Below are 17,872 nucleotides of genomic sequence, written 5' to 3' on the forward strand. Positions count from 1 at the left end.
TAGGAGGCTAGGGTTTCGATCTTCACAATTATCAGGAGATAGGACAATTATAGGGCTTGGACCTTCAGAGGAGTGCTCGGGCCAAGGGCCTGAAGTGGTGACGACAGCCATGGGCCTGAAGTGGCCTGCGCGACAGATTTTGACGAGTCTTTCTAGATCGCGGCTACGAAATTGGAAAGCTAATCGGACCAAGCCGCTGAGGTTGATGAGAGAGTTGAACGCCTGAGATGGAGATCATCGTTAAAGAGCGTGGAGATCGAGATCTTCACCATCCAAACCAGCTTTGATTCTCAAATACAGAACCTCCCTCTCTATCTTATGGATCTGCGAAGACCTCAATCTATCAACTCCTTCATTGATATCGATTTTCTGATGACTTTGTAGAGAGTTTCATGAGAATGTTTTAGAGAGCTCAGTAGGGTTTCAAGGAGGGAGAGATAAGGTTTTCAGAGACGGGGGAAAATCTGAAAATTTGTCTAGCGCGAATTCACTTATGCGGCCTTTTTTTAGCGTGTTTTAAAAGACGATGCTTGTTAGTGACAAGCGTCGTCTTTTAAAAATCAAGTGGCCTTTTTTTGCAAATAAAAACCGTTGTATTTTGCCTACAATTAACAACAGTTTTAACAAAAACGTCGTCCTTACCTATAAACAACGACGATTTTTTGTCATAAACCGTCGTCTATATAACAAAACAACGACAGTTATTTAAAAAAAACCGTCATCTATACATATAATAGACGACCTTTTTTTTAAAAAAACGTCATCTTTACTTCATAATAGACGACCCTTTTTTTTTAAAAAAAACCGTCATCTTTACATATAATAGATGACCCTTTTTTTTAAAAAACCGTCATCTTTACATACAATAGACGACCCTTTTTAAATAAAAAAAACCGTCGTCTTTACATATAATAGACGACGGTTCTTTAAAAAAAACCGTCATCTTTACATATAATAAACGACAGTTCTTTAAAAAAAACCGTGTCTTTACCAAAAAAAAGGCCACTTGATTTTTAAAAGACAACGCTTGTCACTAACAAGCGTCGTCTTTTAAAAATCAAGTGGCCTTTTTTTTATTCAGCGTGTTTTAAAAGACGACGCTTGTTAGTGACAAGTGTCGTCTTTTAAAAATCAATCTAACGCTAGTAGTGCATAAGATGATATATCATGACGGTTTTGAAAACACCGTCGTCTTTTAAAACATAACGACAGTTTTAAGATGCACTGTTGTCTATTTTGTGTCGTGGTTTAACTATTTTGTAGTAGTGACATGAATTTTCTGTGTGCTATGTTAGCCTAATCGCTTTTCAAGTCAAGTCAATGGGGTTATAGGTAGGCTGTCTTTTTTCATTCATTGAATTCTGCAATTCATCATAACATGCTTGGCTTTCAATTGAAGCTTTAAATTAATTTTCCACAGCTCATCAGAGAAACCAGCAAACGCTAGTTTGTTCTTGACCACTTCAAGTCGTCGATATCCATGGCTCTTGTGAAAGCAGCTGATCCACAGACCTCCTCTTCTAATGCTTCTCGATATTGTCGTTATCACGTGTTCCTGAGTTTCAGAGGCCCAGACACTCGCAAGACTTTCACTGACCACCTCTACATGGCCCTTGTCAGCGCCGGATTTCACACTTTCCGAGACGACGAAGTCGAGAGAGGAGAAGGTATCAAGCCCGAATTGCAGAAAGCAATCAAACACTCACGAACTTCTGTCATTGTGTTCTCGAAAGACTACGCGTCGTCCCGATGGTGCCTCGACGAGCTGGTGATGATCCTTGAACGCAAGAGGAGGACCTCAGATGACCATGTCGTTTTGCCTGTCTTCTACGATGTGGATCCATCCCATGTAAGGAAGCAGACAGGAAGTCTTGCAAAGGCATTTGCTAGACACCAAAAAACTCAACCGCTGCAGAAGGTGAAGGCATGGAGGGAGGCACTTGCAGAGGTTGCAGATCTGGCAGGGATGGTCTTGCAAAATCAAGCTCATGGGTAATTTCATTCCTACTACCAACTGAATTAGTTTCTTTATTTGGTTGCAACTGAATTAGTATCTCGTTATTAATATGTATTTCGTACAAAAATGTATATTTGATCGATTAATAATATGTTTGATCTAGATTTGAAATTATTTGTTTTTGTTTACGTTTGGTTGAGCTTTAGTGCTTTTGGACTAAATTTTGATAGATTCTGTCCTTTCAAATAAATTAAAAAAATAAAAAAATAAAAAATATTCATAGATTCTTTAATAACCCTAATATCCAGCACATCCACAAAAACACTCAAGACACCCTGAGCAATAAAGATTCTTCTAAAGGTATCCGGGACTGAGATGCAAAGACAGAGAAATACCTATTATCCAGCTGTTATTGCAAACATAGTTTTAAGTTCTATCTAACTCTTTCAGCACTCATCTATTATATATTTGTATACCTTCTAACTTTCTGAACTTATTTCCATATGCTTTATTTTGATTGAATCTTTCATTTTGACTGCGATTTATTAGGTACGAGTCAAAGTTTATCAAGAAAATAGTTAATGTGATCGGAGACAAACTAAGTCGCACAACCTTAAGTATTGCCCCCAACATGATTGGAATGCATTCTCGAGTGGAAACCATTAATCTTTGGTTACAAGATGGATCAACTGATGTTGGCATACTACTAATCTACGGGATGAGTGGAATAGGGAAAACAACCATCGCGAAATTTTCTTATAATTCAAACTTTACAAGATTTGAAGGAAGCAGCTTCCTTGAAAACATCAAAGAAATTTCACAACAACCCAATGGCTTAGTTCAAATACAAACACAGCTTCTTTCTGGTATTTTGAATGGGAGAAAAATGAAAATAAGCAATGTTAGTGAAGGATTAACTAAGATTGAAGATGCAATAAGCTCTAAGAGGGTTCTCCTTGTTCTTGATGATGTGGATCATATGGACCAATTAGATGCAGTACTTCGGATGAAAGATCGATTTTGTCCAGGAAGTAAAATCATAATAACAACTAGGCGTGCAAGATTGTTAAAGGCTCATCAAGTTACTAAGGTGCATGCAGTTGAAACTTTAAATTACAAAGAATCATTGGAGCTCTTCAATTGGCACGCTTTTGGTCAGGACCATCCCATTGAAGGTTACATAGAATATTCGCAAAAAATAGTGGAACACTGTAGAGGACTTCCATTAGCTCTTAAAGTTTTAGGTTCTTCTATGTACTCGGGGGATAGTATAGATGTATGGAAAAGTGCACTGCAGAAATTAGAAGCTATTCCGAATGGTGAAATAGTAAATAAACTAAGAGTAAGCTATGACTCTTTGCAAGATGACCATGACCGAAATTTATTCCTCCACATTGCTTGTTTCTTTATTGGAAAGGACAAAGACTACATTGTTAACATACTAGATGGATGTGATTTCTATACAATTGTTGGCATTCAAAATCTCATCGATAGATGTTTGGTGATTATTGATGGATGGGACAAGGTGCAGATGCACGACCAGATTCGTGGAATGGGAAGAGAAATTGTTCGCCTGGAATCAAAGGAGCCTTGGAAGCGTAGTAGAGTGTGGCAACATAAGGATGCTTTCAATATCTTGACAGAAAAGAATGTAAGAAAAATGTCGTAAATGCACACATACATGTTTTTCATTTGTAAATATTTTTCAAATGTTTTTCCCCTTTCTTCTGTAGGGTACAGATTCAATTGAAGGCCTTGTCCTCGACATGCACATGCTCCCTGGAAACAGTCACAAAAACTCAACGGAGATAGTCTTGGAAACCAATGCATTTGCAAGGATGCATGAACTAAAACTACTCCATCTTAGTCATGTACAACTCGACGGATCTTATGTAGAATTTTGTACAAGATTAAGATGGTTGTGTTGGAATAAGTTTGCTTTGGATTCTATACCCACAGATTTTCCTTTGGGGAGCCTGGTTGTTCTTGAAATGCAATATAGCGGCTTGAGGCAAGTCTTCAAAGGAACAAAAGTATGTTACTCTACGCTTTTCAATTTTCACTTTCATTTGGCTTTTAGTTTCGTTAAAAAATATATGTATCTATAACAAGTAACTCCCCACAATTTTTTTCTTATGTTCATTTTTTCCACCACAGCGTCTTTCATCATTGAAGATCCTTGATCTCAGCCATTCTCATTCACTTATAGAAATCACCGACTTCTCATTTTGCCCAAATCTAGAGAAATTGATTCTTGTAGATTGTGAAAGACTGGTTGATGTCAATGAATCCATTGGGAACCTTGAGAGACTTGTTTACTTGAGTATGAAGGATTGCAAAAATATTAGGATGCTTCCAGAGAACATGATTATGCTAAAATCACTTGAAACACTTATTATATTTGGTTGCACAAATCTTAATAGATTATCAATTGAGATGTTAAGGAACATGGAATCTCTGAAAGTGCTTGAGATAGATGAAATCCCGATAACTCAATTATGGCGAGGAAGAAGTTCATGTATCTGGAGTTCTTTACCATTCTCTTTAGTAAATTTAAGTGTTTGGGGGTGCAATCTTTCGGATGATAACTTTCCTAGGGATTTTAGTAATCTATCTTCACTGCGAAGACTAAACGTAGGGAATAATCCAATTTGTAGCCTGCCAAATTGCATCCAAGGTTTAACAAGGCTCGATAAACTCTCTTTTAAGAAGTGTACAAGGCTCAAATCGCTTGTGGGTTTACCAAAAGTAGATGAATTGAATATCCAACTTTGCATATCATTGGAAAAAATAACATATCAGTACATTCCATGGAAAACGCATACCTATATGTCTGACAAGCGCAACCAAGTTGAGTGGGAGCATAGTTTCAAGCTAGAACCCATTGGAAGAGTTGATGCAGAAATTATCAACCTTTTGGGCTTGTGCAGCTTGGAATCCATGGCAACCATTCGGATGCACAATGTAAACAGTAATTCATCAATAGAGAGTCCTGTCCAGGTGCGCCTCTCTCTCTCTCTCTCTCTCTCTCTCTCTAATGATCACAGGAAACGGTTGACTAATGTTGTCATTTTCATTGCATATATTTAGGGACTGTATGAAAGGGGTATATTCAGCACATTTTTTGGTGGGAATGAGGTTCCAGTCCAATTCAGCCATAAAAGTAGAGGGTCCTCAATATCTTTTACTGTGCCTTTGCTTGATAATCACATAATTAAAGGCTTGATCGTCTGTGCTGTCTATGCGAGTTCTGGCTCTGGTTTTCCTTACTATGATATGACTACTAGAGTCAGAAATAAGAGCAAGGGTCTGACGTGGTACTATGGGCCATCATTTTACGGCATTCCAGGTGAAGGAGAAGACATGATATGGTTAAGCCACTGGATGTTTAAGGATGAGCACTTAGAAGGTGGCGATCAAGTGGTTGTTTCAGTACATCATTGCTTTCAGGTAAAGGAGTTGGGGATCCAGTTTGTGCAGGTGGAACAAGAGAGTCATAATATGATGAGTAACACCGTTTATCCTGTTGATCCATGGGTGGACCCAGAACCATACTTGTTCAATGATGAAGATACAATAGGTGTGTTGTTTATTGACGCATTTGATGATTTTACTCCAACTATTTCCAGAATAAACTAAATTATGAAAATAAAAATAAAAAGACCCCTAGTAAATTAAATTAGCATCACAATCTGTGTTGTTAGGATAGGATATTCATCATCTACGATGCTCCCAGGTCAGTCCATATTTCATTTGAAAAATAAGTTTTCTCTAATTTAAATTGGGATTTTATGTTATTTTTGTATGTTTTCCAGTCAATGAAGAAGAGCAACAGGATGCTCCCAGGCAGTAATAACTGCGGCAGCTGCCTCCATGGCTGGAAGGTGCTCATCACCGCAGCTTGCAAGCTCACGCTTTCTCTCTCACGCAGACAGAAGCAACAGTCCAAAAGCCGTGGCTGAATTATTTGTACATCTCAACTCAGCAGCTGGTTAATTGCCCGACAGAGTGGCTGTCTCCCTTTATCCAAAGGCCTATACACGGAAGCTCGTTTCTGGTTCTTCAACCCAGACAAATAGTTGGAAGGGTCATAGGCTCCGGAGCCATGAAATTTACTATCCTCTCGTGAACATTATACCTGCAAAAGCATATTTATTAATTTCCAAAACAAATCATAGCAGGTCTTGCGACTCTTAGAGGCTCGTCTGTCCACAATCTTCCTCTTCTTAGTATGCAACTTTTTCAGAGAATAAAAGGCCGTCTCTGCGGATAACCAAATAGAGGAAAATCAGAATCATTAAATAATATGCTGGCAATAACAGGAAACAACTATGCCAGACCGCTCCATTTTGAACGTTCTAGCAACTTGAATAATAGAGTTGAGGATCGACTAAGTTCCAAACCCACCATAACGGAGAAAATGCAGTGACCTTATTGACTTTGACCACTTGGGGAGATACAATATTAAACAATTGAAAATGCAAGAATTTTTCAACGCAATTTGATTGCATTTGTTGTTTTGAACTACAGGAACTCTTAAAGATTGGGTATAACCATATAAGTGCACATTTAAAAGATTCATATGAAGTATGGGATGCCCCAATAATTTTACCAGAAGATGCTGGGTCAATTGTCTCAAAAAATTCTTTCAGTAATTGCTGGTAAAACTCGGAGTCGTCTAAAAGTTCTGGGTCGCCATCAGCTTGTGCACCAGCATCACATTGTGTCTCCTAAGAGCATCTCCACCCACAAGAGCTAAGTCTAGGGCAAGGGCAAGCAAGGGCTGACACTATTCACATGAATAGTGTCAGCTTTGCCATTTGTGGTTCCACCCATGAGGGCTAAGTCTAGGGCAAGTCTAAGGCAATTACTATTCAATTAAATTTATTTTTTATTTTTTATACTTAAACCATTGATTTTGATAAGCTTTTTGGATAAGATTTTCAATTCCCAAGTGTTAATATTTATAGTAAAATCCTCACTTAAAAATCAAGATAACATTTTCAGATAAAATTTTGAAATTTTTAGTTAATAAAATTTTGGAAAGTGAATAATATTGGTAGGTAATATTGGTAGGTATGTATAGAAAAAATTTCAAGAATTTTTTGATATTTTTTTCAATTTTTTTTAGCCAAAAATTGGACAACCGTTGGATTGTGCAAGATTTTTTGATTGGAGGCTCCAGGAGAAGCCACATGGCTTGTAACCATTGGGCAATGTGGGCTGGTGGGTCCAACAGTTAAAAAAAAATTGAAAATCAGCTGCTGACGTCAGCAGCCCGAGGGCAACAGCCCAGTCAAGATCTGCCCTTGGGCTTGCCAGGGCTGGTGGGACCCATGGCTTGCCCGGGCTGCAGGTGCTGCGCTGGAGTGCGAAACTGGGCTTCGGGGGGCCTTTTGCCCGGGTTAATGCCTAGCGCTGGAAGTGCTCTAACAGAGTAAAGGAATAAAATTAATCAATTTGTGCAAATAGAAACATAACTTTCATGACATATCAAGGAGGAAATTGATGCAAACAAAGCAAAATATTAATTAAAAGATACAATTAAGGCTAATGACGCATGATGAGTATTAAAAAAAGAGTGCTGCTAAATGAACCCTAAAATTAACTGAGTACACCCTACTACCAAATTATTTATTGAATTACTAATTTACCCTAATATAAAATGACCAAAAAGGATATATTGAATTATGAACCCTAAATCCTAAATCCCAAACACCGTTGTCATCTTCTCCACCGACATAACGCCTCCTTCATAACATCGTCTCCTCCACCGTCACACTAACACCGTCGTCGCATTCGCTTCTCCACCATTACAAAAATGCCGTCATCATACCATTATAATGGCATTATGGTCCTCTGATATTGGTAAATCTCATTTTGATTTTGTTATCAAATGGGTTATACTGTCTTGATTTGTTCTTCATTGCCAACAATGTTTTGTAACCTTTCTCTGGAAATTGGTTTTAATTTGTTCTTCAAAGGGAGCAATTTCTGGGTTGTTTAATATTGATGATTTGAAGAGATCCATGACCATGTGGGTATGCTACAGACTTGCTACAAACATCGGAAATGCCTTTATAGCTTTTCTGGTTTAGATCCAAATATTATGTTGAGGGCCCATGAAAATTCCTTCATATAACTTGTGAAATCAAATAATAAGTTCAATGTGTGTGTCTATAAATTCAATACATTTATAAATATAAACATAGGGCACAAATTCATGTAAAAAGAGAAATTTGGTTTATGATTGGTATTAAGGTATTGTGTGATAGAGTGTATAGGTGTATCAGGGGTATTTTTGATAGTTAAATAGGGTGTACTTAGTTAATTTTATATTTTAATTAAAATATTAAGGTGTATTTAGATCATAGGGTGCACTCAGTTAATTTTAGAGTTCGTTTAGCAACACTCATTATTAAACATCGCATTAAATCCAATTCTAGATCATGTGTTCAAATTCTCTTAGTAACGCTTGTATCAATTATTAAACAAAGAGAGAAACCAATTATTTCTCAAAGTGGACGGCTTGAACGGACAAACAAAGAACCCAAAAGTCTTTCACAAATGTTGTAGCACACATGTCACCAATCAATTGGACACTCCCATAAAATAATGTCTAAAACTATACATTGTTTAGGCACCATGATTTCTTCTTCTTTTTCATCTCGCTTTCGGCTGCTGCCCATGGAGCCAAGGGAACACGGGAGGGGATCCACTGTCCCTATTTTTCCATGTCTCTTCGTGTCCCTTGTATAATTTGTTGACACGTGTTCACCCACTTAATCATAATAATAACACTGTTAATTTTCAATAAATTAAAAATTAAAAAAAATTAAATCCTAAACAAAAAAAACAGCAGTCACAAAGTACCCAACCTCGACAGCCCCAAACCTCGCTGGTTCCAGCCCCCTCACCTAAGCCACACACAACCTCCACCCTCTTGCCCACTTCTCTTCCACTACCACCTCCTCCTCTTCTTCCCGATCCCCCCTCAAATTTGGGTTTTATAATTGGAAGGGTTTCAATATTGTTAGTCTTTCAATTGGGTTTCTAGGATTCATGCACCCAAAAATAAAGGCTTGAATCGGTGATTTGATAATTTTATTGAATGAATTGAAGGGTCTTGAGGTAGTTCGCATTTTGAAGAAATCACAAGGACGGGAAGAGGTGGGTGCTGCTGAGAGGGAGGAGGTCAGGGAAGGGGAAGAAGGATAAATTCGGTTTCTGGGATTGTGTACTGGTATATGATTTTCCTTCGTGATGGTGATTTTGTGGTTGAGGGAGGGGGTCAGGGAAGGGGAAGAGTTTTTTCTTTCTAAATTTTATTAAGTTAACGGAGTTAATTCAGGGTTAAGTGGGTGGACATGTGTCAAACAATTAGATAGGAAAGACAAGGGTGCATGTAATTTTGGGACAGCCGATCCGCTCCCAGGGAACACATTATCCCATGCACATAATTTTATCACTCAAAAGATAATACCACCGAAAGCACTTGTCAAGCCAACAAAGTCAAAGGTAGGTCCCATAACAAAACACATCACATGCCATCTACTTGTCGATATTTCCACGCAGACAGTGTATTTGTTCACAACACCTCATCCATGGCACTTGTGAGAGCAGCTCGGAAAACCTCCTCTTCTTAAACTTGTCGGTATTTTCATTATGACGTGTTCCTGAGTTTCAGACAAGAAAACCAAAGGCCCAAACAAACAAGGGAACCCATAACAAATCGAGGAATAATACATACAAGATGAGAACTAATTTTAATTTCAAAATCGCAACTAGCCCATAGTTTATTGGAGCATAAAATTTGGATCCCGCAAGATCGAAGTGATACTAGGCAGAAGTTTCCTGGCAATGGCATGGTGTGTACCCAGAATTTGTCATGACATTACTCACTTTTCATTTCAAGGGGCCGTATCTTCTGAAAAGACACAAATAAAGCTGCCACTAGTTGGATTGCTTTTGTCACTTTCTCCCTTTTTTATCTAAAAGAAAGAAAAAAAAAACATAATGATTTCATTTACTTGACTCAAAATAATTGCTTTCATTTGGTCATTCACAATCTGCTTGTTTATTATACAATCCATCCAGGCAGTTTACTTGTTCACAAACCTCCATGGCACTTGTGAGAGCAGCCGATCCACAAACCTCCTCTGTTTCCAGTACTTCTCGATATTGTCGTTATCACGTGTTCTTGAGTTTCAGAGGCCAAGACACTCGCAAGACTTTCACTGACCACCTCTACACGGCCCTTGTCAAAGCCGGATTTCGCACTTTCCGAGACGACGATGAAGTCAAGAGAGGAGAAGGTATCAAGCCCGAACTGCAGAAAGCAATCAAACACTCACGAACTTCTGTTATTGTGTTCTCGAAAAACTACGCGTGGTCCAGATGGTGCCTTGACGAGCTCGTCATGATCCTTGAACGCAAGAGGATCTCAGCTGACCATGTCGTTTTACCTGTCTTCTACGACGTGGATCCATCCGACTTGCGGAAGCAGAAAGGAGGTCTTGCGGAGGCATTTGCTAGACACCAAAAAACCCAACCGTCGAACAAAGTGAAGGAATGGAGGGAGGCACTTGCAGAGGTTGCAGATCTGGCAGGGATGGTCTTACAAAATCAAGCTGATGGGTAATTTCTTTTATCTGTAAGTCTCTTTCTAAAGTTAAAATACTGAAAATGGACTCACTTTTTAAGGTGTGTTAATGGAGATTTCATATAATATTTCTGAATTTTTGGATGGCTTGTTTTACTTTAAAATGTATCTTCCTCAATATAAACTTAACAGTAAGAATATTCTACTATCCTTAAAATAAATATAAAAAAAAATTAAGGATAATTCTACTATCGATTTTTTTTTTTTTTTTTCAACGAGAGTATAATTATTTCTACTTTAATACAGGCGTATTTTAAAAACTTCTCACAATAGAGTTGAAGTCCAATAATGAATTAGACGGATCGTACTATTGCAAGGATGTTTGATATATTTTTTTCATTTGGATTGCAACTTTTCAGACACGAGTCAAAGTTTATCAACAAGATTGTTCAAGTGATAGGAGAAAAACTAAGGCGTAGACCCCTAAGTGTTCCCCACATCATGATCGGAATGCATTCTCAAGTCCACAAACTTAATTTATGGTTACAAGATGAATCAGATGATGTTGGCATATTTGTAATTTATGGCATGAGTGGAATAGGGAAGACAACCATTGCAAAGTTTGTTTATAATTCAAACTATGAAAGGTTTGACGGAAGCAGCTTCCTCGAAAACATAAAAGAAGTTTCGCAGCAACCCAATGGCTTAGTTCAAATACAAACACAGCTTCTTTCTGATATTTTGAATGGGAGAAAAATGAAAATAAGCAATGTTAGTGAAGGATTAACTGAGATTGAAGATGCAATAAGCTCTAGGAAGGTTCTCCTTGTTCTCGATGATGTGGATCGTATGGATCAATTAGATGCAGTATTTCAGATGAAAGATCAGTTTTATCCAGGAAGTAAAATCATAATAACAACTAGGCATGCAAGATTGTTAAGGACTCATCGAGTTATTGAGATGCTTGAAGTTCAAACTTTGCATGACAAGGAATCATTGGAGCTTTTTTGTTGGCATGCTTTTGGTCAGGACCATCCCGTTGAAGGTTACATAGAATATTCGCAAAAAATAGTGGATCATTGCGGAGGACTTCCATTAGCTCTTAAAGTTTTAGGTTCTTCTATGTACTTGGGGGATAGTATAGATGTATGGAAAAGTGCACTGGAGAAGTTAGAAGCCATTCCAAATGGTGAAATAATAAATAAACTAAGAGTAAGCTATGACTCTTTGCAAGATGACCATGACCGAAATTTATTCCTCCACATTGCTTGTTTCTTTATCGAAAAGGACAAAGACTACATTGTTAACATACTAGATGGATGTGATTTCTATACAATTGTTGGCATTCAAAATCTCATCGATAGATGTTTGGTGAGTATTGAATGTGAGAAGGTGCAGATGCATGACCAGATTCGTGGAATGGGAAGAGAAATTGTTCGCTTGGAATCAAAGGAGCCTTGGAAGCGTAGTAGAGTGTGGCAACATAAGGATGCTTTCAATATCTTGACAGAAAAGAATGTAAGAAAAACGTCGTATATGCACACATATATGTTTTTCGTTTGTAAGTATTTTTCAAATGTTTTTCCCCTTTCTTCTGTAGGGTACAGATTCAATTGAAGGCCTTCTCCTCGACATGCACATGCTCCCTAGAAACAGTCACATAAACTCAACGGAGAGAGTCTTGGAAACCAATGCATTTGCAAGGATGCATGAACTAAAACTACTCCATCTTAATCATGTACAACTCGACGGATCTTATGCAGAATTTTGTACAAGATTAAGATGGTTGTGTTGGAATAAGTTTCCTTTGGATTCTATACCCACAGATTTTCCTTTGGGGAGCCTGGTTGTTCTTGAAATGCAATATAGCGGCTTGAGGCAAGTCTTCAAAGGAACAAAAGTATGTTACCCTACGCTTTTCAATTTTCACTTTCCTTTGGCTTTTAGTTTCGTAAAAAAATATATATATCTATAACAAGTAACTCCCCACAATTTTTTTTCTTATGTTCATTTTTTCCCCTACAGCGTCTTTCATCATTGAAGATCCTTGATCTCAGCCATTCTCATTCACTTACAGAAATCACCGACTTCTCATTTTGCCCAAATCTAGAGAAATTGATTCTTGTAGATTGTGAAAGACTGGTTGATGTCAATGAATCCATTGGGAACCTTGAGAGACTTGTTTACTTGAGTATGAAGGATTGCAAAAATATTAGGATGCTTCCAGAGAACATGTGTATGCTAAAATCACTTAAAACACTTATTATATCTGGTTGCACAAATCTTAATGAGTTATCAGTTGAGATGTTAAGGAACATGGAATTTCTGAAAGTGCTTGAGATGGATGAAATCCCGATAACTCAAGTATGGCGAGGAAGAAGTTTAGGTATCTGGAGTTCTTTACCATGCTCTTTAGTAAATTTAAGTGTTTGGGGGTGCAATCTTTCGGATGATAACTTTCCTAGGGATTTTAGTAATCTATCTTCATTGCGAAGACTAAACGTAGGGAATAATCCAATTTGTAGCCTGCCAAATTGCATCCAAGGTTTAACAAGGCTCGATGAACTCTCTTTTGAGAAGTGTACAAGGCTCAAATCGCTTGTGGGTTTACCAAAACATGGTCGCTTGATTATCGTAGATTGCATATCATTGGAAAAAATAACGTATCAATCCTCTTCATACTTCACACTTTCTTTATCAGAAGGTGGCAACTACAACCTAGTTGAGTGGGAGTACAGGTTCAAACCCATTCGTAGAGTTGATGCAGAAATGATCAACCTCTTGGGATTGTGCAACTTGTTGGAATCAATGGCACCCATTCAAATGCACGAACCAGATTATTTTTCAAGGCATTTTTGGCGTCCCGCCGTACGTCCCGTCCGGGTACTCTCTCTCTCTCTCTCTCTCTCTCTAATGATCACAGGAAATGGTTGACTAATATTGTCATTTCCATTGCATATATATAGGGATGGTATGAGGAAGGTATATTCAGCACATTTTTTGGTGGGAATGAGGTTCCAGGCCAATTCAGCCATAAAAGTAGAGGGTCCTCAATATCTTTTACTGTGCCTTTGCTTGATAATCACAGAATTAATGGCTTGAACGTCTGTGCTGTCTATGCGAGTTCTAGCTCTCAATTTCTTTACAATTATTGGGATGGTATTGAAGGTATTGCTGGGCATATGATTACTAGAGTCAGAAATAAGAGCAAGGGTCTGAAGTGGTACTCTTTACCAGAACACTTTGGTATTCCACATGGAGAAGACATTATATGGTTAAGCCACTGGAAGTTTAAGGATGAGCACTTAGAAGGTGGCGATCAAGTGGTGGTTTCAGTACGTATGGCACATTGCTTTCAGGTAAAGGAGTTGGGGATCCAGTTTGTGCAGGTGGAACAAGAGAGTCATAATATGATGAGTACCACCGTTGATCCATATTTTATGAGTGACTTTGATTACTTGTTCAATGATGAAGATACAAGAGGTGTGTTGTTTATTGACGCATTTGATGATTTTACTCCAATTATTTCCAAAACAAACTAAATTATAAGAATAAAAATAAAAAGACCCCTAATAAATTATTGACGCATTTGATGATCCATATTTCATTTGAAAAATAAGTTTCCTCTAATTTAAATTGGGATTTTATGTTATTTTTGTATGTTTTTCAGACAATGAAGAAGAGCAACAGGATGATCGCTCAATTGCAGCCCCCACAGGCAGTAATAACTGCAGCAGCTGCCTCCATGGCTGGAAAGTGCTCATCACCGCAGCTTGCAACCTCACGCTCTCTCTCTCACGCAGACAGAAGCAACAGTCAGAAAGCCGTGGCTGAATTATTTGTACATCTCAACTCAACAGCTGGTTATTTGTACATCCAATGTCTTCCCAAGACCTATTCGTTTCATAGCATCAAATACATCTTCTATTGAACCAATAATTGGCAACTGTCCAATTCAGATCTTCACTGTGATTTACAACAAAGCTATGCGTTCAGAAGACGAGGCTAACATTGCAAAAATTGGTATGGAATGGATTACAGAAATATCAGGACAACATACTCAAATCATTTAAATAACAGACAAAATTTCAGAGCCTGGATCCAAAGGCCTATACACTATACTGTTAGAAGTTGTCATATGTTGAATTTGTCTATGTTAATTATGTTGTCTAGTAGTCAATTAATGTGGCTAGTAATAGTCAATTAATGTTTGGCACCTACTATGTTTGGCACCTACAATATTTGGGGGGCTTGACTAGGTTGGTTGCCTAACTTGGTTGGTTGCCTAACTTGGGGGGCTTAGGAACTTGTATATATATGTGTTGATTGTAAGTAATGAAAACATAAGTGAAAATCAGAAAATATTCAACAACTCTCATTCTTTCTACACTTTCCACTTTCTTCTCTCAATATTCTCTATGTTTTGACATGGTATCAGAGCAGCGATCTTGCTGACTCTAGTCTTGAATTGTTGTTTCCATCATGGGAGAAGATGATTTTTCCCATGTTGAAAGTAGCACCACCGATCCTACTACTTTCACCGAATTTGCTGCTCAAATGGTTGAGTTGATGAAGATACAAGCATCAACATCAAATACGACCCCGACCCCGACCCCGACTATTACCTACGAAACCTCTCCTGCACAAATTGGCATTAAGTTGGATGGCTCCAACTATGCCTTATGGTCTCAAGTTATTGAGATGTATGTTGCTGGCAAGGATAAGCTGGGATATCTCACTGGTGAACTCCCAGCACCTTCTCAGACGGACTCGACATTCAACCGATGGCGAACAGAAAATGCAATCGTGAAAGGGTGGCTAATTAACTCCATGGAGCCAAGGTTAATTGGCAACTTCATTAGATTCTCGACGGCCAAAGGAGTTTGGGACGCAATAGCCACAACTTACTTTGATGGCTCTGACACCTCCCAGGTGTATGATCTTAAAAGGCGAATCTCCCGTATGCGACAAGGGGGAGGTTCGATTGAAGCTTACTACAATGATCTCCAAGGCTTATGGCGAGAAATCGATTTTCGCCGTCCAAATGAGATGAAGTGCGAGTTGGATATCAAAAAATACTATGATATCATCCAAGAAGATCGAGTTTATATTTTCTTGGATGGTTTGGATGATCGACTAGACAAAGCCCGAAGTGATGTGCTCCAAATGAGTCCATTTCCTACAGTAGAGCAAGCTTATGCTCATGTTCGACGAGAAGATATCCGACAAGCTGTGATGTTAGGAGCTCCAACACCAACCGGAGTAGGATTGGCAACAAAAGGAACATACCGACCCTCTCGCCCAATTCCAACTGCTCATCTCCAGCTACAGACAGCTGCCAATAAGACTACTCCACCTTCTCGACCCAAGGCTCCCACAGATGGGAATGGTTGCACTCACTGCGGAAATCCAAAGCACACTCGAGAAACTTGTTTTAAACTACATGGCTATCCAGATTGGTGGGATGGTCTCAAGGCTCGTAAACTTGCTGCTGGAGGAACGGGTCGTGCTGCCCTTGTCACCTCGGATCCTCTGGTAACGTTAATTCCTCATGAAGAGTCTACCTCAACATCAGAAAAGGACTTTTCATCTTTCAGTAACTCAGGTAACTGTGGATATGTATTTCATACATCATATACAAGTGACTCCACAGGTTGGATTATTGATTCAGGAGCCACAGATCATATGACGTTTGATCCAACCGATTTTCTAAGCACAACCACACCACAACGAACAAGTATTGCCAACGCAAATGGTGTTACCTCTCCTGTGATTGGTGCTGGAACCATTGGCCTCTCTCCATCCCTTACTCTTCAAAATACTTTGCTTGTCCCATCGTTGTCTAATAAATTGATATCTGTTGGCCAAGCTACTGAGCAACTAAATTGTTGTGTACTCATGTATCCCGATTTCTGTTTATTTCAGGATATTCTCACCAAGGAGATCATTGGTCGTGGTACTAAGAGAGGGGGGTTGTACTATGTGGATGATTTCAGTATGGGAAAGGCACATAGTGTGAAGCACTCATCGACTTGGAAGGATCGACAACTTTGGTTATGGCACCGGCGTTTGGGGCATCCGTCTTTTGGCTATATGAGACATCTATTTCCAGATTTGTTTTCGAATTCCTGTACCACTGATTTCCAATGTGATACTTGTATCTTAGCCAAGAGTCACAGAGTCTCTTATCCATCAAGTACAAATAAAAGTGTTGCTCTATTTGCTTTGATACATTCTGATGTTTGGGGTCCTTCACCTATCTCTACAACTTCTAGCTTCCGGTGGTTTATCACCTTTGTAGATGATTGTACCCGCATGACTTGGCTCTTCATGATGAAAAATAAAACTGATGTGTTCCCTATATTCCAGTCATTTCACAAGCAAATTGAAACTCAATTCTCTACCAAGATTCAAGTCCTTCGTTCTGACAATGGGGGTGAATATATCAACCATGATTTTCAGACTTACTTCCAGATACATGGCATCATCCATGAGACCACTTGTCCTCAAACTCCCCAACAGAATGGTGTTGCGGAACGAAAAAACCGACACCTCCTTGAAACAGCACGAGCTCTTTTGATTGGCGCTCATGTTCCTCGCCACCATTGGGATGATGCTATAGTCACCGCAGTTTACCTCATCAATCGAATGCCTTCCAAAGTTTTAGACTTCCGGACTCCATTACAAGCACTTGCCCAACATGGGCCCTTGCCCTCCGTTCAGATGCTTCCGCCCCGAGTTTTTGGTTGTGTAGCATTCGTCCACCTCCATAAGAATCAACGTGGCAAACTTGATCCATGTGCTCTCAGATGTGTGTTTGTAGGCTATGCTGCCCATCAGAAGGGATACCGATGCTATCACCCCTCCAGTCGTCGTACATATGTCACTTTGGATGTCACTTTTATGGAGTCTGAAATGTTCTTTCATGATCCGATGTCCAACTCTCCGCCTCAAGGAGACATCCACATAGAAACAATGGGTAAAGAGGCTCTGGAAATTCAACAAAGTGAAGATTGGAGCAAAACGGATCCCAAAAGTCCATAAGGAAATGTAATCTGCCCACAAGCGACCGGTCGCCAGGAGCCCAGCGACCGGTCGCATAGAAGTACTGAAGCTGAAATTCGACTCTGTCCAAATTCGACCGGTCGCCCGGAGCCCAGCGACCGGTCGCATCTAAGTACTGAAGCTGAACATCAAATCTGTCCAAATGCGACCGGTCGCCAGGAGCCCAACGACCGGTCGCCCCAAATTGCTGGAAGTTTTCGAAACTGCCCAAATGCGACCGGTCGCGATGAAACCAGCGACCGGTCGCT

General features: G+C 39.2%; 2 protein-coding genes across 4 annotated transcripts; both read left to right on the forward strand.

The window, feature by feature from the left end:
• Positions 1 to 1,480: 1,480 nt before the first annotated feature.
• LOC110745537 (disease resistance protein RPV1-like) lies at positions 1,481 to 6,065 on the forward strand. Its single transcript, XM_088248644.1, has 6 exons — positions 1,481 to 1,992; positions 2,507 to 3,608; positions 3,691 to 3,990; positions 4,115 to 4,957; positions 5,048 to 5,539; positions 5,773 to 6,065. Exons 1-6 carry the CDS (start codon positions 1,481 to 1,483, stop codon positions 5,917 to 5,919), a joined length of 3,396 nt encoding a protein of 1,131 aa, XP_088104770.1. The 3' UTR covers positions 5,920 to 6,065.
• A 3,508-nt stretch (positions 6,066 to 9,573) lies between these two features.
• LOC110746197 (disease resistance protein RPV1-like) lies at positions 9,574 to 14,934 on the forward strand. Of its 3 annotated transcripts, XM_088249716.1 has the most exons (7): positions 9,574 to 9,825; positions 10,055 to 10,594; positions 10,979 to 12,077; positions 12,160 to 12,459; positions 12,585 to 13,442; positions 13,526 to 14,042; positions 14,230 to 14,934. In XM_088249716.1, the coding sequence occupies exons 1-7, from the start codon at positions 9,818 to 9,820 to the stop codon at positions 14,391 to 14,393; spliced, it is 3,486 nt and encodes a 1,161-aa protein (XP_088105842.1). In that variant the 5' UTR covers positions 9,574 to 9,817; the 3' UTR covers positions 14,394 to 14,934. The 3 variants fall into 3 exon arrangements, with proteins under 3 accessions (XP_088105842.1, XP_088105843.1, XP_088105844.1); XM_088249717.1 differs by lacking the exon at positions 9,574 to 9,825 and having other exon boundaries at positions 10,467 to 10,594; positions 10,866 to 12,077; XM_088249718.1 differs by lacking the exon at positions 9,574 to 9,825 and having other exon boundaries at positions 10,471 to 10,610.
• The last annotated feature ends 2,938 nt before the right edge of the window (positions 14,935 to 17,872 follow it).

The sequence above is a fragment of the Prunus avium genome, chromosome 2 (genome assembly GCF_965620075.1).
Source record: "Prunus avium chromosome 2, drPruAviu1.hap1.1, whole genome shotgun sequence".
Taxonomy (NCBI): domain Eukaryota; kingdom Viridiplantae; phylum Streptophyta; class Magnoliopsida; order Rosales; family Rosaceae; genus Prunus; species Prunus avium.

Excerpts from the sequence above, each read along its gene's own strand:
- LOC110746197 (XM_088249716.1), top strand. Across the intron at positions 12,078-12,159 it reads ATATCTTGACAGAAAAGAAT|GGTACAGATTCAATTGAAGG; the intron begins GTAAGAAAAACG and ends TTTCTTCTGTAG. Across the intron at positions 14,043-14,229 it reads CAATGATGAAGATACAAGAG|ACAATGAAGAAGAGCAACAG; the intron begins GTGTGTTGTTTA and ends TATGTTTTTCAG.
- LOC110745537 (XM_088248644.1), top strand. The coding sequence starts at position 1,481 with ATGGCTCTTGTGAAAGCAGCTGATCCACAGACCTCCTCTTCTAATGCT. Across the intron at positions 1,993-2,506 it reads TTGCAAAATCAAGCTCATGG|GTACGAGTCAAAGTTTATCA; the intron begins GTAATTTCATTC and ends GCGATTTATTAG. Across the intron at positions 4,958-5,047 it reads CAATAGAGAGTCCTGTCCAG|GGACTGTATGAAAGGGGTAT; the intron begins GTGCGCCTCTCT and ends GCATATATTTAG.